The following is a 25,832-nucleotide window of genomic DNA, read 5'->3' as shown; positions in this document are numbered from 1 at the left end:
CCCCAAGCCCCAAGGCGCGGTGTGGCGAGGAGGGAGGGTGCCCAGTAGCTGTGCGTCTGCACCGGAGGCCCGTGCCGTTCCCACCGCCTGGATCTCACTCGTGCCTCCCAGCCCAGGTCAAGTCCGGGCGCAGGCTCGTGGCCCCCAGGCCAGGCCTCCCGCCCTGTCGGCTGCTCCGCTGAATTGCTTCGGCATTTCCCGGACTCTTTGCTCATCTACTGAGATAATGAGAGTGAAAGCCCCCAGCTCCGGGCCTGGCGACGAGGCACGCAATGAGAGGGAGCTGAATTATCCTCGTCTGACTGAGCTCTGGCTCTCTTGGCTCCATGACTTCTGCTCAAGCCGGTTTTCATTTTGGACCAAATATCAGGTTGCCTTAGTGGAGCATGCTTTAGGAATTTCATAATCTGAGAGGGCAAGGGATGAGACTTGGAAAATTTACCAGCGGAAGAGGGAAGATAAAGGCCCGGAGAAACGGGCAGCCCCTCGAGTTCCTCTGGCCTCTGGACAGAACTTGACTGACGCTAGCTGACTTTTCTTTATTAGGCGGGCCAGCTTTAGGTACTTAGGAGTGACTGGAGGTGAGAGGCTGGCTTGGGACCAAGTGTTTCCAGCCTCGTGTTCTTACCCGGTCTCGGCCATGGTAGAAGGTGCAGGTAAATGGGGAGGGCCCTGTGAGTGGTGGGGGCCCTTCCGTGATGGTGTGTCGGAGCCTCCAGGCCCCCCTGGTTTCTGGGCTGCCGTGCTTTCTTCATCATCCCAGACTCCACCAGCATTTGCGCGGTGCCATCGGAGCTGATTCACGCCCGGCCGCAAGAGGTGAGGTGGCACGGGGCTGTATGTGCTAGAACCCGGGGACTGCGGCCAGGGGGCCAGAGCTGCCACCGAGGGCAAGGAAGGCAGCACAGGACTGCAGCCGGGGGGGCCAGAGCTGGCACTGAGGGCAGGGAAGGCGGCACGGGGCTGCACATGCCAGAACCCGGGGACTGCGGCCAGGGGGCCAGCGCTGGCACTGAGGATGAGGAAGGTCTCTTTGGGCTCCACAACTCTCCATGTGCTGCTAGAGGCTTGGGGCCAGGACACGTGTCATTGGCTGGTTTTCCTCGACCGAGTGTCTCTCCGCTCAGCAGTGAGCTGCAGGGGCCGCCTGGAGCCCCCCGAGTTTTCCCAGGGGAACCGCAGGCTGAGTAAGGCTGTAGGAGATAAACAGGTTGTCAGGGGAGGTGGTGAAATCGTTTTTCATTCATCTTTAAAAATGGTTGTGGGGATGGTGGCTAAGTTCACTGCTTGTCAAGCACTCTGAGCAGGACACTTAAGATGTGCGCATGGTGTTGCATGTAGCTTACGAGTTTTAAAAAGGCGTGGCGGCGAAGTTCGGGCGACTTTGTTCCTTAAACAATTAACCAGTTGTCCTAAGCCAGTTGGTTAAATAACAAAGGGTTCCATTGTTATTTTAGTATTAGTTACTCCAAGTGGTAAGGTAGTTTCTTTGAGACTTTTTGCTTAAGAGTGCACAACCCCCCGGCCAGCACGTCATTTGTCAGGTTTGCAGCCATGGCAGAGGGCGGCATTAAGCCACCAAACGCTCACACCCTGGCGTCAGACGTGCTGGCTCTCCTCCCAGCTTCCGTAAAGCCCTGTGAGCTTGGCCAAGTGACTTTACGTCCTGTGCCTCAAGTTTCCTCTTCTGAAGAATGGGGCCGATGCTATCCTCTTCACAGGGTCGTTATGATGATGAAGTGAGTCCATATGGGAAAAGAGTTTGTAACGAAACCTGGTACCTAGAAGGCACCCGAAGCGCTAACTGCTATAATAACAATTATTATTTGACAGTAATTCTGAGTGTCTAGTATTTATTACCATCCTCATCGCGGGAGGACTGGAGAGCTGAGGATGGCTGCCCTGCCCCGGGCGTTCCCTAGAGCCGGCACAGAGGCGGCCAGTGGTGGGCATCGGCCCTTCCCGCCGACAGGCCGCCCCCGCCCGCCAGCACCTCCGTTCTCAGCCGGCCTGGGCCAAGCCTTCCCGAGGCCCCAGTTCGCAGAGCAGCAGGCCCGGGCTTGCTGCAGGATTCCCTGCTCGGGACAAGGAATGGGAGGAAAGGAGGGGAACGCGGCCCTTTGAAGCTGCCACATGCCAGTGCCCGCAAGGGCTCGGCAGGACTGTCCAGGGTGTCGTCTCAGTGACCGCCCCAGGCGTCACCCGCCCCGCCTGGTGAGTGGGGAGCCAAGCCCCCGGAGAGCGAGCGGCTTGACCATGGCCCGCGAGCTGGTGTGCCGGGCCCCCCACTCCATCCTGGGCATCCGCCGGCCTGGGGGTCCAGACCCCACACTGCCTCCTCCCTCCTGCCCCCGGGGCCCGGCTGGAGGACAGGCTGCCAACCCGGCCTCTGCCCCGAGCACGCCATCGTGCTTCCTGCCCGCGTTGCTCGTTTGCCAGCTTGGAGGGCTGGCTCTGCCTTTGGGCTCCAGTGAGGCCTTTCCTTGAGTTTCTCCCCAAGCCTTGCAGCCTCAGTCCTCCGGCGCTCCCGAGGCCAGAAACCAGGGTGAAGAAGACAGCAGCGATGGCCCGTTGGAGAGAGGCGGGGAGGGCCGTGCTCCCACCAGGGCACTGCGGGGCAGAGCGGCCCAGCGGGAGCCCGGGGGCCCAGGCACGGACGGGCGCCGAGCAGGGTGGCTGGAGGCGCCCCGAAGGGCTCCGTGGGCCGCGCCAGGGTCTGAGCCTCAAGCCCTCAGGGACGGGCACCACCGGGGAAGGTGTGATACGGAAGAAACTGCTCAGCTCTGTATTTCCAATAGATGGCCTTGGCAGTGGTGTAGGATCCACTCAAAAGCAAAATTTTCTCTTTGAAATAATCTATTCATCTGGCTACTCTGTCCAAATCTGTGATGGCAACTAGCATTATCCCTTGTAATCAATAGTGTTTGTTTTTGACAGCGGAGATTTAATTTGTCGTATTTTTACAGATGGAAATTTCTTGGCCATTGGTTCTCACGACAACTCTATCTACATATACGGAGTTAGCGACAACGGGAGGAAATATACGCGAGTTGGCAAATGCTCAGTAAGTGTACCTATTGTTTTTTTACAAATATTATGCATTCCTTTAATTGCTCCAATACAGCGTTAGTCAAGAATTTAGAAGGCCAGTGAAGGTCATAAATTGTTTTTCTCTCCCCAGGGTCATTCCAGCTTCATTACTCACTTGGACTGGTCTATAAACTCACAGTTCCTCGTGTCAAATTCAGGAGACTATGAAATCCTCTACTGTGAGTAGAGCCCCAGGAGTTGTCTGGGGTGCAGATCAAGTGAAACATTCACCCCAGTGGGGCCTCTCCCGAATACCCCATTCCCCATTTGATGTGGGCCCAGGGTGTCATCCTGGCCCTCAGTCTCCTCCTCTGTGAAATGGAGGAGTTGGACTGGACATCCTCTCAGTACTTTCTGGCTCTGTGACCCGTGGGGTCTGGGTGCACCGTGGATCCCAGTGACGAGGACAATACGGGGTCTGCCAAAAGGGTGGGCCAAGGCGGCCTGAGGCTCTCCCTTGTGGCTGGGCAGCAGCCCTTCCCCCAGCTTCCCATCCCTCCCAGTCAGTCTCTGGGCACAGCGAGGTGGGACCGGCTGACAGCCACTGAGCACCTACTGCATGCCTTTCCCTGATCCCATGAGCATCGCCGAGCCCCTGCCATGCAGGCTCCAAGCCAGTCACCCGAGGGCACCCACAAAGGTGCCAAGGAGCGCAGTGGTTTCCACTGGCGTTTCCTCCCACGTTCTGGATATCTCCATCTTTCAGATAAGGAAGTTGGGGTGCAAACACCAGGCCTTAGGCACCAAGAGCCAGCAGATGGGAGGAGGTGACTCTTAGTTGGGGCATGTCACCCACTTCCTGAGGAGCCCGAGACGGGCAGGGCTGCTGGTGGGAAGGGACAGGGAGAAGCACATGGCGTGGCCAAGACCCCCGGGGGGCAGGGGACTACACAGCTCCCCTCTTCTCCCTCTCCGAGGTCCCACTTGGAGAACAGCCCCTGCATCTAGAATCTTCTCAGTCTCATACTCTACCAGTGGGAGCTCATTGAGGGAACAGCCAGACCACCTGGGAGGCCTTTGGTGCTGGGCGCAACTGGTCTCCACTCACTTCCATTCCTAGCCCGGGGGAGTGTGTGCGCACGGGTTCCATGGGTGCCTGGCAGCAGGCGCAGGGTGCTGTTCCGTGGGTGCCTGGCAGCAGGCGCAGGGTGCTGTTCCGTGGGTGCCTGGCAGCAGGCACAGGGTGCTGTTCAGGGGCTCCGGTGGGGACGGTGAGCAGGCTGAGACCGAGTCACAGAGGATGGTCCAAGGAGAAGCCAGTTGTGGGCAACGGACCACACCAGCGGTGGGAAGAGACCAAAGAAGAGTCTCAGGCTCCATTCCAGGACAGGCTGCCAGCCGCGGGCACGGGTCCCAGGGCCGCGGTAGTCGGACGGGGCACGGCTGTGTGGGTTCAGCCTTGTCCGGGGAGCGGCAGGGACCCGTTCCTCCTGGCTGTGCACAGCTGTGACCAGGCCTCCGTTTGCTTTCTCCAGGGGTTCCGTCAGCTTGTAAGCAAGTTGTCAGTGTAGAAACGACGCGAGACATTGAGTGGGCAACGTACACCTGCACTTTGGGGTTCCATGTCTTTGGTAAGTTTCTGCAAACTTCACTTGGCTTAACCATGAGACTTAGCTGCTTTTAGAAGGTTTCTTCAGTAGCTCTGCGATCTCCTCCTCACCGGTCTTGTCACATTGCGTTGCTGCTGCGCAAACCCCACAAAACACACTCCCTGCAGCTCCTGGGGAGGCCCAGGGCTCACCCCCTGTGGCCAGGTGAGAAGAACCAGAGAGGCGGAGCTTTTCAAAAGCTGTGACATGTGCAACATAAAATTTGCCATTTTAGCCATTTTAAGTTTCCAATTCAGTGGTATTACTTTTTCAAGTAATTAATCTATCATCACCACCTTTCATTACTGAAACTTTTTGCATCACCCAAAACAAAACCCTGCACCCATGAAGCAACAGCACCCCCTCCCTCTCTGCCTGACCCCTGTCACCTCTACTCTACTTTCTGTCTCTGAATTTGCTTATTCTAGATATTTCACGTAAGTGGAATCATACGTGATTTGTCCTTTTGAATCTGACTTAGCTCACGGCAACATGAGGTCTTCAGGTTTCATCCGTGTTGTCACATGTATCAGAGCGTCACTCCTTTTGAGGGCTGAATAGTGTTCCATTGTGTGGATAGAGTACATTTTGGGTATCCGCTGTTGTGTCGATGGCTGGTTTCCCCTCTTCAGCTACTATGAATAATGCTTCTGTGAACATTGGGTACGAGGATCTGTTTGAGGCCCTGGTTTCAATGTATTCTGGGTATATACTTAGGAGTGGAATTGCTGAGTCATATGGTAATTCTATGCTTAACTTTTTTTAACAAACCAGTTTTATTGATACATATTAATAAAGCAGAAATCCATCCAAATATACAATCAGTGGTATTGGGTATAATCACAAAGGTATGCATTCGTCACTTCAATATACTTAACTTTTTGAGGAACCACCAAACTGTTTTCCATAGCAGCGCCACCACTTCACATTCTCACCGACAGTGTTTGAGAGTTGGGATTTCTCCACATCCTCACCGACACTGTTCTTTCTTGTTTTTTTAATAACAGCCATCCTAGTGAGCGTGAAGTATTATCTCATTGTGGTTTTGACTTGCATTTCCATAACGGCCTAATGATGTTCAGTATCCTTCCTTGTGCTCAGAGACAGATTTCTAACCCTTTTTATTGTAGGAACTGGGACCTGAGATAATTTTCTAGAATCTTCTCAAATCAGGTTGTGCTGAATTGACCTAGATGGACCACATGCACTTATTTACCTTTTGTTAGGGTTGTTCTATTTTTTATTATAAAGTTTTGGGGTCCCTAAACTTCCACTTCCCTTCAAGGTTCAGAGTATGTGTTCTCCTAAATGATCTAAAATTAATTTCCTCAGTGTAGAAGAACAATAAAGAGAACACAGTGTCTGTAATCTCTTTATGTAAGACCAAAAGCCAACAAGTTGCTCAGAATTTCACAAATCTCCTTGGAGCTAGCGTTTGCCATTTTCTGGTGTTAAATGCTAGGACCGTTGCAACAGCCAGATGAGAAACTGTGCTCCCAGCTCTCCCATATCCAAAGTTATTGGGACCAAAAGGGTTTCCCAGAGCAGGGGTCAGGAGATGCCACCTCTCATGCCATGCTGCAGGCCGCAGACACCGCAGCGCATCGAGGATGGCGGCCACAGCCCAGGGTCCCCTTCGGGCTGCCCCCAGCAAGCAGCAGGCACCAAGACCTGACACCAGGAAACACTGGAACGGTGCAGGCAGACCCAGAGGGCCCCCAGGCCCCTGGAAAGAACTCTCACATGTAAAAATTAGCAAAAAAACAAAGATTTAAGAGGCTCCTGCCGGCTTGAAGACTGGTCCACCTCCCGTGCTCGGAACCAGGGTTGGCTCTGTCTGCTGGAGCGCCCAGAAGGGGTGGGAGGTGGCCCGGCCAGCCTCGCCAGAGCCCCTGCTGCTCCCAGCCGTGCTGGCTGCATGCTGAGGGTTTCTGAGCCGCGCGGGGAGCGCGGGCGAGGTGGGAGCTACGCCCAGCCCAGCGCCGCAGCCACCTGCCTGCCCGGGCGCGGCCTGGCCCCCAGTTTCCAGCGACCCCTGCCCGTGCTCTGTTTCAGGCGTGTGGCCCGAAGGCTCGGACGGAACTGACCTCAACGCCGTGTGTCGGGCCCACGAGAAGAGGCTCCTGGCGACGGGCGACGACTTCGGCAAAGTGCACCTCTTCTCTTACCCCTGCTCGCAGTTTCGGGTAAAGGCCCGTTCTCCCTCCTCCCCTCATCCCCGCGGGCACTTAGGGCTTGCCCGGTCTGCCCAGTAACCGAGGGACCAGGTGCCGTGCATGGATGCCACCGGTCAGAAACGCAGCTGTGGGGGCTCTGTTGAGGGCGCTGGGCTGATTTGGTGTCATTCACGTCACTGTCCTGTAACTGGCAATGATTTTTCAAATGCGGCTCTGACCCCATCGCCCTGCTGCTCAAGAGCGCTCGGGGCTCCCCCCTGTGCTCTGGGAAACACCTGAGCCCTGGCCACAGCCTGCAGGGCCCTCCAGCCCTGGCGGCCCCGTGGGCTCCCTGCCCGCCCTCCACCCCGCTGCCTGTGCCCAGCCGTCCCCCGAGCTCCCTCCCTGGCCCGGGACTCGCGGTGAATGCGTCACAGCAGAGGGCAGCCATCGGCCCCTGGCCCCACGCGGGACTCCCGTGGCATTGGCTGCTGCGCCTCTTCCGTGGTCTGTGCAGTGAAGGTGCCCCATGAAAGGCACTGAACGAAGGAAGCGACGCCACGACCCTACCTTTAAAGTACTTTCCAAATCAGGATTTTGCTCAGCGTTAAACCGTCCCCCGTCTCCCCCTTTTCCAGGCACCAAGCCACGTGTATGGTGGGCACAGCAGTCACGTCACGAACGTGGATTTCCTGCGTGAAGACAGCCACCTCATCTCCACAGGCGGGAAGGACACGAGCATCATGCAGTGGCGGGTCATTTAGTCCCCAGCAGGGACCGTGGGGACAGGGATGTGCCCAGGGCCCCCGGGGCACTCCCCCAGAAGCCACCGACTCGCGTGTCGCTTGGTCACTGTGATTTCCGTTTTGTTTGAAAAATTCTTACAAACCTCAGGAAAAATATGCCCTCTACCGGTTACCTTAGCTTAGGGGATCAGTGAGTGTCACACCTGATAAAACAGTGCAGTTTTCTCTTTTGTTGTACAATATATGAAACAGTGCACATTTAATATAAAAAAAAAGATTCCAAGGTTTACATTATGTGACATCAACAGAAGTATCTGGTAGATACTTTGTAACTTTTCTATGAACTCTGCAAAATGGTCACAGAATGCCTTTTAAAATATTGTATATAGTCTTTACTATGTCACCACCTGGCTTGCTAAGTCAAATATTTATGATACTAATGAGGTACTGAATCATGATCACTGGTGATTAAATGATCCTGAAAGGATAAATCCATTGAGAAGAGAATGAAGTACTGATTTGCACAGCTGAATCAGGAAGTGCAACTATGAGACTTTATTTGGTTCCATTTTCTAAGGTATCGTTAGCTCCTCCCTTCGAGAGGCTGATGAGAAAGGGCTTTTATTCTTCTGGTGTTAAGCAGCTCCTGCTCGAGTGACGCCCCTGTTTCGGCAGGGCAGGCGGGCATTTCCGAGCTGCGGTCGGCCCCGCCTGCCTGCCCCCTCGCGCCAGCCCCTTACCGCTCCGTGAGCCGCGCCCGCTTCTGTCCCCTGTTCGCGTGTCCTGCTCACTCACTGAGGCACAAACCGCCTTCCTCTGTGTGTTCATTGGCATGATCACAGTATGTACTTGTATAGGATTTTAGCAGTTCCTAATAAATATGTAAGGCTAGGCTTTACTATTTTATGCTTATGGGCAGTGTATATTTGTACTTTAAGACCAAGTAGACCAAGTCAAAAAGCTCTCTTCTAAGTGTGCCCCACGCCTGCAGACGGAAGAAGTCTAGAAAGGCTCCATGAAATACTCAGGGCCGCTTCTCCTCCTGTCTGCTGGGCAGGGGCTGCTCTCCACAGAAGGAAACAAGATTGTGTTCCGATGAGTAAAATGTAGGTGACATAAATTTGTCAAGAAGGCCTTATCCATTTCGATTGTGTGACAGATTGAAATTTATTGTTTCCATTGGGGAATGTATCTCAGATTTTAAAATAGAAGAGTAATAGACTTAAAAACAAATATTAAGATTTTTACTCGTTATAGGCAAGTAAATGAATTGAATTTTCTGAACTCTACAGCACTGGTTGTTTAGAGTGGCTGATTAAGTGCAACATTTGGAAACATTTTTTATTCCATTGCCAGCCTGCTGCTAAAGGCCAGGTCACCAGTAAACGACATGCAAAGATGAATTTGTTTGTATGTATCCTTATCAAATATATTCTATAATGAAATAAAATCTGAAAAATGAATTTCTTATTGACCTATTTTCATGAAAGTATATAAATTAAATATCTAAAATTAGATGTTTTACACCATATTGTTTCATATACAGATTTTTTTTTCTATCTGGGTCATTTGTAAATGTGACTGTGGCTTGCATATAGAGTATAAGCATTCATCAGATTAGATATGTATAAAGAATCTGGCTTAATTACCACACCCAATTGTTAGCTTATTTGAATGTGTAAATACTAGAAGAAAATAATCATTTTAATATTAATAATTGACAAAAGGAGAGGGTGGGAAACAAGAGTGGGATAGGACCAGGGTTAATGCATGCTGTCTAAACTAAACTGGTACCAATTCAACCTAGATGGTTACAAATTTAGGATGTTAACATAATTCCTGTGGTAACCACTAAGAAAACTAATTAAAATAAATATGCAGAAAGCAGATGTGGTGCAAGCAGTTGGGTGCCCGCCTTCCAGATGGGAGGTCCCGGGCTCGATTCCTTGTGCCTCCTAAAGAAGACGAGCAAGGCAGCGAGCTGATGCAACAGGCTGGTGCAGTGCGCTGACACAAAAAGATACTGCAGCGAAGAGAAACAACAAGGAAACACAGAGAGATACAACAAACAGGGAGCAGAGGTGGCTCAAAGGATTGGGTGCCTCCCTCCCACATGGGCAGTCCCAGGTTCAGTTCCTGGTGCCTCCTAAAAAGAAGACAAGCAGACGCTGAGCACAAAAACAATGCCGGGGGTGGGAGTGGGAGAAATAAAAATATATAAATATATAAAATATATATGCTATATATATATATATATATGAAAAAGAAAATTAGAGGGAATCAAAATGGTACACTGAAAGAAATCAAACACAAAAGCCATAGTGAGGAATTGAGGAACAAAAAAGGTATGACACCTAGAAAACAAATAGCAAAATGACAGAATTAAGTCCTTCATTACCAGTAATCACTTTAAATGCAAATGATTAAACTTAGAATAAAAGACTGGCAGAATGGGTTTAAAAGTATGCTTCAACTATGTGTTGCCTACAAGAGACTTATTTTTAAGTCTTTTTTATTTCTCTCCCCTACCCCGCCCCCAGTTGTCTGCTCTCTGTGTCCGTTCACTGTGTGTTCTTCTGCGTCCGCATGTATTATCAGGTGGTACTGGGAAACTGGGTCTCATTTTTGTTGCGTCATCTTGCATCAGCTCTCTGTGTATGCGGCACCACTCCTGGGTGGGCTGCACTTTTTTCACGTGGGGCGGCTCTCCTTGTGCGTGGGGCTCCCTTACGCAGGTGCAGCCCTGCATGGCAGGGCATTCTTTGTGCACAGCAGCACTGCATGTGCGCCAGCTCACCACACGGGTCAGGAGGCCCTGGGTATCGAACCCTGGACCCACCATATGGTAGGCAGGCACTCTTATCAGTTGAGCCACATCCGCTTCCCATAAAATGCATATTATTTATAAGTACATATGGAACATTCTCCAGGACAAACTATTAGCTCATAAAACAATTCTCAATAAATTTTGAAAGATTAAAATCATACAAAGTACTTTCTCCAACCACAATGGAATGAAGCTAAAAATCAACAACAGTAGAAAAGCTGGAAAATTCACTAACATGGAAATTAAACATCACACTCTTAACGATTGAGTCAAAGAAGTCACTAGGGATAGTAGAGAATACATTGAGAAAAATGAAAAAGAAAACAGCAAAAAAAAGGCCAAACAGCAAAAATCAATGCTCGAAGGGAAATTTATAGTTGTAAATGCCTACATTAAAAAAAGAAAGATCTCAAATCAACAATGTAACTTTGCACCTTAAGGAACTAGAAAAAGAAGAGCAACCTAAACTGAAAGCCAGCAGAAGGAAGGAAAGATTAGAGCAGAGATATGCGCAATAGAGAATAGAAAAAAACAGAATCAATGAAACCAAAAGCAGGTTCTTTGAAAAGATCACCAAAATTTACCTTTAGCAAAAACTGACAAAAAAAGAGAGATGACACAAATAACTAAAATCAGGGATGCAAGTGGGGACATTACTACCAACCTTACAGAAAGTGAAAGGATTCTAAGGGAATACCATCAACAATTGTACACAAGTTAGATAATCAAGATGAAATGGACAGACTATTAGAAACACAAAAATTACCAAAACTGATTTAAGAACTGAAATAGAAAATCTGCAGACCTATAACAAGTAAAGTGATTGGAGCAGGTATCAAAATCTTCCCAACAAAGAAAAGTCCAGAACCAGTTTCCTTGGTGAATTTTACCAAACATGTAAAGAGTTACCACCAATCCTAAAATTCTTTCAAAGAAGAGGGAACACTTCCTAACAGCATCCTATGAGGACAGCATTACTCTGACACTAAAGATAGACAAAGATGCCACAAGAAAAGAAAGCTACAGACCAGTAATCCTTTATGAATTTAGAAACAGAAATCCTTACCAAAGCACTGGCAAACCACATCCCACAGCATGTTATAAGGATTATACACCATAACCAGGTGGGATTTATTCCAGAAATGCAAAGGTGGTTCAACATAAGAAAATCTGTAATACATCATTTTAAGAAAATGAGTGGGGGGAACCACATGATCATGTCAATAGGGAAAAGTCATTTAGCAAAATATGCTTTCATGATTTCAACTCTCAGCAAACTAGGAATAAAAGAGAACTCATTCGACATGATAAAGGGCAATGATGAAAAACGCACAGCTAACATCCTACTCAATGGTGAGATGAGAGTGGCATGGCCAGGTGCAGGCCGAGGAGAGGGGACAGAGTGAAGGATTGATCTGAGAGAGAGCTGGGAGATGACATCAACAGGGTTTGGCAGTGGCTTGGCTGTACCTGACTTCTTCTCTGGTTGGATGGTGGTGCCTCTTGCTAGGTTTGGAGGCATTTGGAAGAGGATAAAGAGCCCAACCTGGGGCGTATTAAAGTGAGGTGAGGTGCCTTCAGGACAGCCAATGGAAGCACTAAGTAGGTGTGTAGCTGCGTAAGCTCAGAACAGAAACCATTTGAGACTCGTCAGCAGGAGGCTGACATTCGAAGACATCTGTGGATGAGACCGCACATTGTTGATGGAGCCAGGAGAGGAGAGGGCCTCCCACCCAGCCTTGAGGAGCTCTGGAATCCACAGGCAGGTAAAGAACAAGTTGCCAACGAAGTAGGAGAAAAGCCAGCAGAGCAATGAAGCAGGAGAACTAACCCCATGTGGGGTTCTTGAAGGCCAAGGAGCAGGGGCAGGCTTGATTTGGTGCTCACGGTGGAGCTAGGATGGGCTCTTCGATCCTTTAGGAAACAGCTATTAAGCATCTCCGTGCATTAAGCAGTGTCATGGCTGCAGATCCAGACGTAGCAGGGAGAGCCCCAGGCAAACGGGGAACAGAGAATGCAAGAGCAGGGGCGGGAGTGAGGGCATGGAGAGGGGTTCCCTGTGCCAGTCAGAGCTGGGTGAGGGAAAGCTTGGTGGGTCCGTGGCATCTGTAGGTCTTGCCTTTGTATGTTGAGACCACGGATTCATCACCTCAAGTTGTGTGGGGCTCGGTGCTGGTGGAGCCCAATCACAAGGCTCAGGTGTCAGAACTTGATTTCTCTAAAGGAGTGTCCCCCACAGGAACACCTTCTGCTGGTCCAGGAGTGAGCGTGGAGGTCTTTTACAGGGAAAGTCTCTATTCACAAATGCGGATCATGTGCAAGGCGGGTGTTCACTAGCGGTAAGCAAGCCTGTATTAGTCAAAGGGGTGCTGATGCAAAGTACCAGGAATCTGTTGGTTCTCTAAAGGGTATTTATTGGGCGTAGACATTTACAGTTACCAGGCCATAAAGCACAAGTTACTTTCCTCACCAAAGTCTGTTGCCACATGTTGGAGCAAGATGGCTGCTGATGTCTGCCAGGGTTCAGGCTTCCTGGGTTCCTCCCTTCCCAGGGCTCACCTCTCTCTGGGCTCAGCTGCCTGGCTCTCTCCACAAGGCCAGCTGTAGACTCTCCGGCGACTGGCTCGTCTCTCTCCCCAGGGCTGGATTCTCTCCAGGCTCAGCTGCTCTGCTCCTCTGTGGGCTTACTTCCGGGGCTCCAGCTCAAAACTCCCAGCTCTGTACTTTGCCATATCTTTTCTCTGTGAGTCCACTCCCACCAAGGGGCAGGGACTCAATGCCCTACTGATGTGGTCCAATCAAAATCCTAATCATAATTTAATCAAAAGTGATACCTCTGACAGACCAGTTACAAACATAATCCAATAACTATTTTTGAAATTCATAAACCATGCCAAACTGCAACAAAGCCCCTCTACCTGTGGGCAGGTGTCTCCAGGAGTTGGTTTCCATAAAGCCACTGCCACTACTGTGTAAATCACCATGCTCTGGCTGTGCCTAGAGGCCTTGCAGCTGGGAAAACTGTCTAGGAAACTTCTGGAAAGTCAAGTTACACACTTGTGTGATCTGTAAAGATTAGGGGTGATTCTGGGCACAGTAATCCTAGGAATGGCAGATAAATTAATGCACTGACTGCATCTTTTCTGCTGGATTTCCTTATTGCATTTCTTATATAATTTCTGAACTCCATGGAAAAACTGCTAGCTTTGGAACATGAGAAATGCAGAGAGAATGCTATTGATTTTGCATTTTTTCAATCTTCGGCTTATGGGTATGCTAAGGCACCTCCTTTTTTCATTTTTTAAAAATCTATTTTTATTGTGGATATATGGTAAATGGTATGTGTATATATATATATATATGCCATAAAATTTGCCATTTTAACCATCAAATACACAATCCTGTGGTATTAAGGACATTCACAATGTAGTTCCAACCTCACCACTATCCATTATGAAAACTTTTTCATCACCCAAAACAAAAAAGCCTGTACCCATTAAACCTTAACTCCCTGCTCTCCCTCTCCCCAACCCCTGAACTTCCACTCTACTTTCTGTCTCTATAAATTTGCCTATTCTAGATCTTTCATATAAGTGGAGTCATTCAGTATTTGTCCTTTTGTATCTGGCTTATTTCACTTAACTTAAATTTTCAAGATTCATCCATGTTGTAGCATCTATCGGAATATCATTCCTATTGATGGCTGAATAATATTCCACTGTTTGTATAGACCACATTTTGCTTGTCCATTCATCTGTCAATGGACACTTGGGTTGTGTTAACCTTTTAGCTACTATGAATAAGTCTACTAAGCACATTGGTGTACAGCTATCTACTTGAGTCCCTGCTTTTAATTATTTTGGGTACTGACTTAAAAGTGGAATTGCCTAGTTTTATGGTAATTCTGTTTAGCTTTTTGAGGGTCTGCCAGACTATTTTCCACAGTGGCCGCACACTGCACTCTCACCAGCACTGCATGTAGGTTCCAATTTCTCCACATCCTCACCAGCACTTTTGTTTTCCATTTTGTTTTTTTGTTTGTTTAATAATAGCCATTCTAGTCACTGTGAAGCAATGTCTCATTGTTCTTGATTTGCATTTCCCTACTAACTAATGATGTTGAGCATCTTCTCAGATACTTCTTGGCCATCAGCGTATCTTCTTCTGAGAACTGACCATTCAAATCCTTTGCCCAGTTTTCAATTTGTTTATTTATCGTTATGAGTTGGTTATATTTTCTAGAAACAAGCCCCTCATCAGATACCTGGTTTGCAACTTTTCTCCTCTTCCACAGAACCTTCTCCTATTCTACAGGCTGACTTTTTGCCTTCTTGATAATGTCCTTTGATGCACACCTTTTCCTTTTGTTGCTTGTGCTGTTGGTGTCACATCTAAGAAGGGACTCGCTTTTACGTTAGCTAAGGTCTTCTCATGCGTTTATATGTTCATCACTGGAGTGGATAAATAAATGGACGCAGTTTGTTGAGTGCCTCCGCGGGCTTCAGAGCTGCGGGCACCTAGGTTCAAAACCTGGCTCAGCCACGTCCTGGCTGGAGGGCCTTTACCGCTCTTTGTCAACGTGTCCTCATCTCTCAAATCTAGACGACTTTGGTAAGAATCAAATGAGATAAATGATATGTCATTTAGCACCTGACACAGAATGAGCTCTCAGCAAAAGTTAGTTCCTGTCATTCTGGCGATGGAGGGTAACAACAGTGTCCCTCTGTGTGCCCTGGAGCACATGACTAACAGGCGAGCAGAATCCCCTAAGGCCTGGAAGGGATTTAGAGAGAAGCAATTGAGCCATCCCCCTGCCTCAGAGCTCGGCTATCCCTGGGGCTCCGTCCTGGGTTGCAGAAGCCCCAGGGACAGCACTGAATGCATCGCCCCCGCGGGGAGGAGAGCTCAGCCCTCTCCACTCCAGCCTGTTTCTTATTGGTTCTCATACCAAGAGAGGGAAGAGCTCAAATGATACTACTGAACAGCTGTGCCACGGGCCCGGCACAGGGGTGGCATCCCCGAGAGGGTGGCCCCATTACCTGGAGGCATTTCATTAAGCAAGCACACAGCTGCCGTTTAATTCAGCAAGCAAGGGACTGCAGGAGAAATTTCAGGTTAGCATTTTTCAAAGACTCTAAGCCAGGACAAAGGATTCCGTTCCACAAGCGTCGTCCCTCGCCCTGCCTCTGCGGGGCCCGCCGCCAGCGCCGCGGCCTGCACTTGGCCGCGCCCGCGCTCAGCGTGGCTTGCTAACCCGGAAGCAGCCGGGCCGTGCTCAGGCTCACAGCCCTTCGGTGGCTCTTTGGAAAAAGCCCCAACTCCTGCGCGTGCTCACAGGGCCTGTTGCCTTGTCCAGCCTCCTCGCCGGCTCTGTCTGTCTGCTCCCCCTGCTGAGCTCGGGTGCCCTCCACAGCACACGCTGTCGTCTCAGGCGCTGCGCCCTCCCTGCCCCGACACCCTTCCTCCCCTTTGTCCTGGCCAGCCACTGTGCTCTCGGCTCGAAAGCCACTTTCTCCACTTACTCCTGCAAAGTATCCCCAGTTAGATTTCACTCTTTGGGGGCAAATGCCAGAAGTGGGATGAATGGGTCAGAGGGGAAGAACAGCATTGTGTCCCCTGAGATATTTTGCAAAGATGAATTCCAAAAAGCAGTCTGGTAGGCTTTTTCCCTTTTAGCAAACGGACCGTCCCTCCTTCTCTAAGTCTCTTCCCGGCGGAGCGGCATACAGCTATTTTTACCTGAATGCTGTAAACCCCACATTCTCAAAGGAGAAGGCCGGGCACCTGCAAGGAAGCTGTCTGCCAGCCTCGCCAGCCCCTGTGTTCTCGCCTACGTCTAGGCCACTTGGGACAAGCGAGTTTAAATTATGTTCCAAAGTAAGCAGTGGTTTTGTCAAAAGGGGAAGACACACACACGGGTCTCCATTTGGGTGCAAAATTCTGAAGTCCTTGAAAGCTCTGAGAAACCAGACACTATCAAAACAAAATGAGGGAGGTTTTGGAGGGTAAGTGTTAGGAAATGGGCAGCGTTGGAAGCAACTTGGTGGGAGGGAGGCGGTCACCTGATTTCCAAATTTTGCTTCGGCAGCAAAACCATTCCTCAGTTACCATCCCACAGGAAGGTCCGCTGTCACAGACGGGGAGGGTGGCTCCGGCTGATGCTGTCAGGGCCCAGGGGACCCAGGAACCCCCCACCCTCTCCGTGCCCCCCATCTCCCCACCCCTGTCCCCAGGGGCCTCCAGAGTCTACAGTCTTGTCCCCGCCTGCGCCTCCCGTCGTGCCAGGAGGCCGAGGGCGCTGCACTGCCCCTCCCTTCCCAGCCACACGCCCGCGGGCCCCAGCCCAGCCCGGCTCGAGGCTTCCGCCCAGGGCCTGCCCCCTCTCACCAGCATCTCTACCTGTGTTTTGAAAATCATCCATTTCACAAAGAGCGTGAAACTTGTGGAAATAAAGTCGCAGTCATAGCCTCTCATCATTCTTCTGCTCTCATCGACCCTGCCAATTCTATCAGTTTTCCGTGCTTTTGTTTTCTTTTCTTCCTTAGACTTTGTGGATTTCCCTTTTGTTTCTTTTTGAAAAAGTAGATTTTAATTTATTTCATCAGTTTGAAGTGGTTTTATGCTATTTCATTATTTTCAGAGTCTACCTTTATTCATTCCTCATACTTTCTTTTAAGTTGAGCACTTCAATCATTTATCCTTATTTACATTGTTTGTTATATACTAAACACACCTAAGGCTTATATTTTCCACTGGGTACTGCTATAATTTCACTCCCTAGGTGTGGCTATGAAGTTTCTCGCTTTCATGAATTTCTAATTTTTTTTAATTTCTTTCTCTTCTCCCCCCTCCCGCCATTGTCTACTCTGTGTCCATTTGCTGTGTTCTTCTGCGTCCGCTTGTATTATCCAGCAGAACTGGGAACCTGTGTCACTTTTTGTTGCATCATCTTGCTGCATCAGCTCTCCGTGTGTGCAGCACCACTCCTGGGCAGCCTGCACTTTTTTCATGTGGGGCTGCTCTCCTTGCGGGGCGCATTCCTTGTACATGGGGCTCCCCTACGAGGGAGTGCCCCTGCAAGTCACGGCACTCCTTGTGCGCGGCAGCACTGCACGTGGGCCAGCTCACCACACAGGTCAGGAGGCCCGGGGTTTGAATCCTGGACCCACCATATGGTAGGCGGATGCCCTATCAGTTGAGCCACATCCGCTTCCCATTAATTTCTAATTAATTTTAGTTTTAATAAGGATTTCTTCTTTAAGCAATGGGTTATCTAGAGAACTCTTTTTTAAACTTCCAAGTTACTTTTTGATTATATTTTTGGGGTTCCTTAGGATTTCAGTGCACTATGTTGAAACAGATGAACTCTGAAGAGAACAAGGCACTGTATAAGCTTCCCGGCAGAAAGAAGAGATGACCTAGTGAAAAAGCCCAGACTGCTTGTCAGGCTTCTCGCCTGCAATTGGTGTTACGGCCCTGAGAGAAGAGGACCCAGGGTCTAGAATCCTTTCCTGGCTGAGATTCCTTCACGTGGAGAGCAAAACAAGGCCATTTCTACCAGAATCGGACTAGCCTTGGGTCTCTCTCTACACTGATCCTGCCTGATACTGATGAGCTCCCTTTTTAAAAAAACATCGATGTATAATTTAAATTTCATAAAATTCATTCGTTTAAAGTGTACAGTCCAATAGTTTTTAGTACACTCACAGACTTGGGCCACCATCTAATTTTTTAGCACTTTCTTTACCCACAAGGAAAGCCTGTGCTCTTTTCAGAGTCACTGCTGATTCCCTCCACTGTTCTCCCCAGGCCTTGGCAACCACGAATCCACTTGCTGTGTGTGTGTAATTTACTTTCTGTCCTATTCTGGGTAGCTCATATAAATGGAACTCTTGTGTCTGGCTTCTTTCACTTAGCAAAATATTTCAAGGCTCGTCCATGTTACAGCATGTGTCATTAATTACTTTTTATTGCCAAATAATATTCTGTGGTATAATTTATCACAGTTTGTTTAGCCATTCATCAGTTGATGGATATTTGGATTCTTTCCACTCTTTGGCTATGGTGAATAAAGCTGCTATAAACATTCGTGTACAAGTTTTTGTGCGAACATACGTTCTCAAATCCTTGAGTATACACTTAGGAGTAGAATAACTGGCTCAACTGTTAATTCTACATTTAACATTTTGAGGAACTGTCAGTGTTCCAAAGTGGCTGCACCACTTAACAATCCCACCAGTAAAGTATGAGGGTTTCCACTTCTCCACATTCTCACTAGTGCTTATTATTATCTGACTTTATGATGCAGGCATACCAATAGGCATAAAGCAGTGTCTCACTACAGTCTTGATGTGCATTTCCCTAAAGGCTAATGGTGCTGAGCATATCTTCATGTGCTCCTTGGCTAGTAGCATATCTTCTTCAGACAACTGTCAACCCAAATGCTTTATCCATTTTTTAATTGGGTTGTCTTTTTTGAGTAATAAGAGTACATTAAATATTCTGGATACAAGTCTCTTATCAGATGTATGATTTGCAAATATTTTCTCTCATTCCATTGGATGTCTTGTCCCTCTCTTGGTGGTATTGTTTTCAGCACAAACATTTTTAATTTTGAAGTCCAATTTATCTATATTTTTGTCGATTGTGCTTTTGGTGTCACATCTAAGAAACTTTGTCTAAACCAAGGTCCTGAATGCTTACACCTCTATCTTCCCTTAGTTTTACCTCTTACATTTAGGTTTATGACGCATTTTAGGTTCGTTTGTGTAATGAAGGAGTCTGACTTTATTATCTTGCATGTGGATATCGAAGCATTCCAGCAACATTTGTTGAAAAGACTTCTTTCCCCACTGAATTGTCTTGGCACCCTGGTCAAAAAATCAACTGACCATAAAAAGATGTTTTACTTCTGGACTCAATCCTATTCCATTGTTCTACATATTTATCCTAATGCCAGTACCACACTGTTTTGATTACTGTAGTTTTGAAATTTATGAAGTATGAGTTTTTTACTTTGTTTTTCAAGACTGTTTTGGTTATTTGGGGTCCCTTTCATTTCCATGTGAATTTTAGGATCAGCTTGTCAATTTCTGAAAAAAAGGCAGCTGGGAATTTGATAGGGATTGCATTGAATTTTGTAGATTAATTTGGGACATATTGCCATCTTAACAATATTGCCATCCAATTCATGAACATGGGATGTCTTTCCATCTATTTAGATCTTCTTTAATGTATTTCAACAATGTTTTGCAGTTTTTAGAGTAAAAGTCTTGCACTTCTTTTATTAAATTTATTCCTAAGTGTTTTATTCTTTTTGATGCTATTGTAAATGGAATTTTCTTAATTTTCATTTTCTGATTGCTCATAGCAAATGTATAGAAATACAATTGGGGAAACAGATGGGCTCAACCAATGGGGCTCCCATCTACCATATGGGAGGTCCAGGGTTCAATACCCAGGGCCTCCTGGTGAGGGCAAGCTGGCCCACGTGGTGAGCTGGTGTACGCAGAGTGCCGGCCCACACAGGAGTGCAGCCCCGTGCAGGAGTGTTGCCCTGCATGGGAATGCCACCCCACTGAGAAGTGTCGGCTGACGTGGAAAGCTGGTGGAGCAAGATGATGCAACAAGACATAGAAGAGAGAAAATAAGAAGATACAACAGAAATGGGTGCTGAGGAGGTACAAGAGAATAATTGCCTTTCTCCCACTCCAGAAGGCCCCAGGATCAGTTCCCGGAGCCACCTAATGAGAATACAAGCAGACACAGAAGAACACACAGTGAATGGAAAGGGGGAGGGGGGAAAATAAATCTTAAAAAAAAAACTGCAATCGAGTTTTGTATATTGATCTTGTATCCTGCACCTTGCCAAGCTCACTCCTTAGCTAACAGTTTCTTAGTGGATTCCTTAGGATTTACTATGTACAAGATCATGTCATCTGCAAATAGAGATCCTTTCCAATCTGGATGTCTGTTGCATCTTTTTCTTGCTAGTTGCACTGGCTAGAACCTCCAGCACAATGTTGAATGTAAGTGGCCTGTTGTAGTTTGCCAGGCTGCTGAAAGCCACATACCATGAAACGAGTTGGCTTTTAACAAAGGGAATTTATTCGTACACAAGAGTACAGTTTTGAGGCCATGAGACTGTCCAAATCAAAGCATCATCAAGACGATGCTTTCCCCCTGAAGACTGGCTGCCAGTGATCCTGGACTCCTCTGTCACATGGCAAGGTACCTGGCAGCATCAGCTGGCTTCTCCCTTCTCTCCTGGGTTTCGTTGCTTTTGGTTTCTTGCTTCCTGTGGCTTGCTTTCTCTGTCTCCACCCTGTTTTGAAAGGAGTCCCATAAGATTAAGACCCACCCTGGGCCACGCCCTAACTGAAGTAACCTCATGAAAACCTACTTACGCAAGGTTTATACTCACAGGAATGGATTAGCTTTGAGAACATGATTTTCTCTGGGGTACACAAAGTTCCAAACTGCCACATGGGCTTTAGGCCAAACCCAACCTGCCTCCTTTTTTTTGTGAATAAAGTTTTATTGGAACACTGCCACGTTTGCTCATTTATGTATTGTCTATAGCTGCTTTGGCGCTTCAATGGCAAAGTGGAATTGTGACGGTAAGGCGTGCAGAGCTGAAAATATTTACTATCTGGCCCTTTATAGAAAAATGTCTCAAGGCTTATTAGAGTAGTGTCTATATTGTTTTTAATTCTTCTAATGAATTTTTTAAAAATTTGAAACGATGTGCTTTTCTTCCCAAGAACTTTGTTTTCTGATTACAGTATCTTCTTGACTCTCCTTACGAATCCATATTCGTTTTTATAACTTCTCTACTATTTCCTCTGTTAGTCATGCCACCTTCAAACTCCCCAAGTCCCCTAAAATATCTGCTTATGCATCCCAGCCCCCTGTGGGTGCGAATTCCTTCAGACCTCACAAAGCCCTGGCTGTGAGAGTCTCCAAGACAGTCGGGAGGCAGCAGCCAGGGAGAGGTCACTGCAAAATCCCTTCCCCAGGGCTCATGGTGGCAACTGGCCCCAAGCCATGACCCCGGAGTTGGCTGGGGATGGGGCAGGGAGGTTGGACTTTGCCAGGTGGAAGTGGAGTGGAACATCCCTGCCCAGGACCTGGGAGCTCCTAGGAAAGGGCAGCAGGTTGTCCACCAGGTCAGGCCCTGAGGACACAGGCTTCCCTGGGAGCTGCAGGACCCTCCATAACAGCGTCCAGACAGCTAAGAAGCCTCCCTCCGCTAGACAGGCTCCCGGAGTCCCTCTGCTCTCACGTCTGCCCAAGCTGCCTCCAGGTCTTCAAGTCGCCCTAGGGGAAGCTGGGGGAGCGCCAGCATGAGCAGCAGGCCCCTCTCTTTTTTTGTCTTTTTTTTTTTAGGAACCAGGGATCGAACCCACGACCTTGTACCTGGGCAGCAGGAGCTCAACCGCTGAGCTACACCTGCTCCTGCCCCTCTTCCAAGAGTCAGTCTCTCCCGAGCCTTCAGATTGGGCAAAATGGTATCTTAAGTAGAGTCTCTTTTTAGAGCTGGGGCACCCAAGAGGTGGAGTCACAAAGGGAAACCTCAGCTGTGAATCAGAGGCCATCTTCAAGGGCACGGAAAGCAAATGGGCCAGATGTAATTTATATTACCTGCCAGCGGGGGCCAGAGCACAGGCGAGCGCTTCTGCTTCTCAGATTAAATGACCCCGCGGCACTGCTCAGGTTAGGACAAGGGGCGAGCAGGGCTTCGTCCATCCTGTGCAGTAACAAGCATGGGGTACAAGAGGAATAACAAGCGTGGGGTACAAGAGGAATAAAAAGCGTGGGGTACAAGAGACACGTTTGAGCTCTTAAAGTTCAGGCCTAGCAGGGGGCCAGTAAGTAAAAAGATGACACGAGCTGTGATGGGGTTGCACCCAAAGCACATAAAGAGCATAGAGAATGGAGCCGCTACCCCCGGGGCCAGGGGCTGGGCATGAGAGGCGACGGCATGTGGAGGTGCTCAATAAACACTGAATGGGGCAGCGGACTTGGCCCAGTGGTTAGGGCGTCTGTCTACCACATGGGAGGTCTGCGGTTCAAACCCCGGGCCTCCTTGACCCGTGTGCAGCTGGCCCATGTGCAGTGCTGATGCGTGCAAGGAGTGCCGTGCCACGCAGGGGTGTCCCCCGCGTAGGGGAGCCCCACACGCCATGCAAGGAGTGCGCCCCGTAAGGAGAGCCGCCCAGCGCGAAAGAAAGTGCAGCCTGTCCAGGAGTGGCACCGCACACATGGAGAGCTGACACAGCAAGATGATGCAACAAAAAGAAACACAGATTCCCATGCTGCTGATAACAACAGAAGCAGACAAAGAAGAACACAGCAGCAAGCAGACAACTGGGGTGGGTGGGAGGGGAAGGGGAGAGAAAATAAATAAATCTTCAAAAAATAAATAAACACTGAATGAATGAATGACTTACTGACTGAATGAATGGAAAGAAATGGTTGTCGTTAAGGAAAACACTTGGTTGTAACTGAATTGGGCACTGAGATGAAAGGTGCAGATGAGGATTTTCACAAAAGGGTACGGAGTGCAGGTGGTCCCAGCCCCCTGAGACTTGCAGCTGTTGACCTCTTAAAACATTTAAGGGTTACTGTCTAAGCCAGGCTTTACTTGGGCTTCTGGCATGGACCAATTATTCTCTCATGCTGGTTCACATAATCCTAGACACGGTCTCACTGGTGCATCACCAAAGGCAACGGTGTTTCTTTCAATTATTTGTAGAGAGTGAGGTTGGTTTGGCAGCTCCAAGCATTGGAGAAGATGGTCTATGGTGGATGGTTGCTCCGCAGTGCCCGCAGACTGGAAAAACTCCAAGAAACGGATGCAGCATGGGAGAAGGGCAGTCCAGGGACTTGGAATCTGCAGATACAGGCGCTCATCCCCACTCTTCCAGGACCTGTGGGACTTTCTGGGACCTCAGTTTCACCATTTGGACTAGGAGGAGATGCCCCTTCTGGACTTTCTGGTTCTGGGATCCATCTGTGACTCTCTGGCTATCGTGAGTCAAACAGACAGCAGACATCCATCATTCCTGCCTCCCCACGAGTGGGCAATGCAGTGCAGGTGTGCCTCGGAGCAGACACCTTTGCAGCCGCCGGGCCACAGGTCCTGCCTCCAGACACAGCAGGTCTCATAAAAGTTGCAGACTCCCGTGAGGAATCTATTCAAATCCAAGGACTGGTGGCCTCCAGAATCAAAACATTTAGGGGCCCCATGTCCCAAAATGTTAATTTTCCTTTTAACAGAAGAACGGAAAACAGGAATCATGTGCTTTTAGGTATAGAGCCTTTATTCAGGAAAAGCACGACCTGCTAAGAATAGGCTGTGGTTTCCTGCGCTGCAGTTAAGGAAAAGGGGAAGAAGAGGTAAAAAGGGGGGGGTACTAGGAAAGGCAGCAAAGACTTTCTTGGGAGCCTCCTTTGTGCTGGGGATTGTCTACCTCCTTTAATCGGCAGCAGCAACGGCAAAATGAGTTGAGTATTCCCACCGACGGAATGAGGAAGTGGGGGCTGCGAGGGGTTTCAGTTGTGGATTGAAACCTCGAGCTCTCTACCTTCCCAAGCTTCCTGGGCTGGTTGGACAAGGAGCCCCAGACCAGCGCCCTGCCTGTCCCCCTGGCCAACCCTCCCGGCAGCTCAGGAAGCCCTCTGATGAAGACGCCAGCCGCCCCGAGCAGCTGATTTCATTAATTCCCTGAGTGAGGCTGGGACAATCGCATTCCGTTTCCCAGTGCTTTTCCAGCAGTTTGCATGTCCCTTCCAGCATCAATATTTTCTAATCCTCCTTAAAGGAACTCGAATGCATGTCTTTGTTGTTCCTGAATCTCAGGCAGGGAAGGGGTGGGGGTGGGGCAGAGGGCAGGGCCCCTCCCCCTTCGGTGCCAGTCTTCTACAGGAAATCTGTGTCACCATCGCCCAGTGTTACCTTCTTCTAGTCACAGGATGGTAACAATTTGTCAGATTCCAGGGCAGCAGAGAAAGTGAACAACCTGGAGGTCGAAGTAGACCACCTGCCCAAAGTATATCCACAGACTTGGCTGGGAACAAGCAGGTCAGTATCCTGTGGTTTTTTCCACAGGACTCTTGAGATGCACTGACCAGGGGAAATCCTGCCTTCTTCAGGGCACACCCTGAATGCCCTCGGGTGACCCGAGGCTGTTCATGTTTGTATTTTTATTTTAGGATACAAAAAGGCTTTTCTGTAAAGAGACCAATCTCAATCCTGGGAAGAGAGACAGGTGAGGTTAGGAGGGCTAAAGGCCACAGAGCGGCTGACAGCCTGTGGGAGAGAACGGTGTCCGTGCCAGGTTCACGACTCCAGGCTCAAACAAACAGGGCCAGGAACGTGACAATCGCTAAGGAACTCTGAGGCCCCTGCGAAGGGGCAGCAAGGGCGCACAGGGAGGGGGATAAACAGTAGAGGCCCAAACTGCAAACAGCGAGAAAGACGTTTAACCCTGGCAAGCTCTGGTATGGATGACTGGGATGGGGAGCGAGAAAACCCTTCGCTTGAGAAGCGGGTCCACCAGGTGCTCTGTCCTGGGCAAAACCAGGGAACCTCAGCGAGCTTCTTAAGCTGTGGGCTGGGAGGAATGTGGCGACCAGATCGTGCCCAGCGCTTCACGTGCTCCCATCAGACCCAATTATTTTAAGGTAGCTATTATTTCACGGTTACAGGGACAGAGGGGAAAGAGAGGCATTAGCGGCAATGCTGAGAAAGCGAGACGGGCGCTTTCCACCGCGTCCACCTCAGTTAGGCGTTTCCAGCCACGCAGGAGAATGACTAACAGGGAAAATGGGGATTTTACAACCGAAGGAAACCTGGATGAACTCCCTGGTGCTGGGTGATGTTAGCGTGCTCTTTCAAAACCGCGGCCGGGGGTGTCGGGAGGGGCTCTTGGAAGCGGTGGGTGTGTGTGGGGGGGTCCTTCCGATATTGATATCGCCCCCAAGCTGAAACACCCGGTCCTGACCTCGGCTCCGTATTTACAAAGACAGGGATCAGTCGCCGGCGATCTCGACGACCCGCAGGTCTCAGCCGGCCCTTGCGTCCAGGCGCGCGGGGTGCTCGACAGGGACATCAGGGAGCAAGGCTCGGGCCAGCGGGCCCCGCTCCAGCGAGGGGCGCCGGGGCCTGGACTCGAGCGGCGCTCCACGTGCGGCCCGGCGCCCCGCCCCCTCAAGCCGGCCCCGCCCCTCGGCCCCGCCCCGCCCACGCACAGCCGCTGGCCCTCAGGCCCGCCCTGCCCGGTCAGCCCCGCCCCCGAGGCGCGCCCCGCCCCCCGCCCACGCACAGCCGCTGGCCCTCAGGCCCGCCCTGCCCGGTCAGCCCCGCCCCCGAGGCCCGCCCCGCCCCTCGCGGCGCCGGCTCGGCCTCCCGAGGAGCCGG

At 49.6% G+C, this 25,832-nt stretch overlaps 1 protein-coding gene across 7 annotated transcripts in view; it reads left to right on the top strand.

Moving 5' to 3' along the window:
* Positions 1 to 9,044, top strand: part of EML1 (EMAP like 1) — a 205,085-nt gene extending 196,041 nt beyond the window's left edge. For all 7 annotated transcript variants that reach the window (XM_058291734.2, XM_012522702.3, XM_058291727.2 and 4 more), the window contains 5 exons: positions 2,967 to 3,064; positions 3,182 to 3,269; positions 4,566 to 4,661; positions 6,735 to 6,865; positions 7,474 to 9,044. In XM_058291734.2, the coding sequence (XP_058147717.1) occupies positions 2,967 to 3,064; positions 3,182 to 3,269; positions 4,566 to 4,661; positions 6,735 to 6,865; positions 7,474 to 7,599 (539 nt within the window). In that variant the 3' untranslated portion in view covers positions 7,600 to 9,044. The remainder of the gene's footprint in view (positions 1 to 2,966; positions 3,065 to 3,181; positions 3,270 to 4,565; positions 4,662 to 6,734; positions 6,866 to 7,473) is intronic.
* Positions 9,045 to 25,832: the final 16,788 nt, after the last annotated feature.

The sequence above is a fragment of the Dasypus novemcinctus genome, chromosome 3, assembly GCF_030445035.2.
Source record: "Dasypus novemcinctus isolate mDasNov1 chromosome 3, mDasNov1.1.hap2, whole genome shotgun sequence".
Taxonomy (NCBI): Eukaryota; Metazoa; Chordata; class Mammalia; order Cingulata; family Dasypodidae; genus Dasypus; species Dasypus novemcinctus.
The sequence above is the reverse complement of the archived record's forward strand: the minus strand, read 5'-3'. Positions and strand labels throughout refer to the sequence as shown.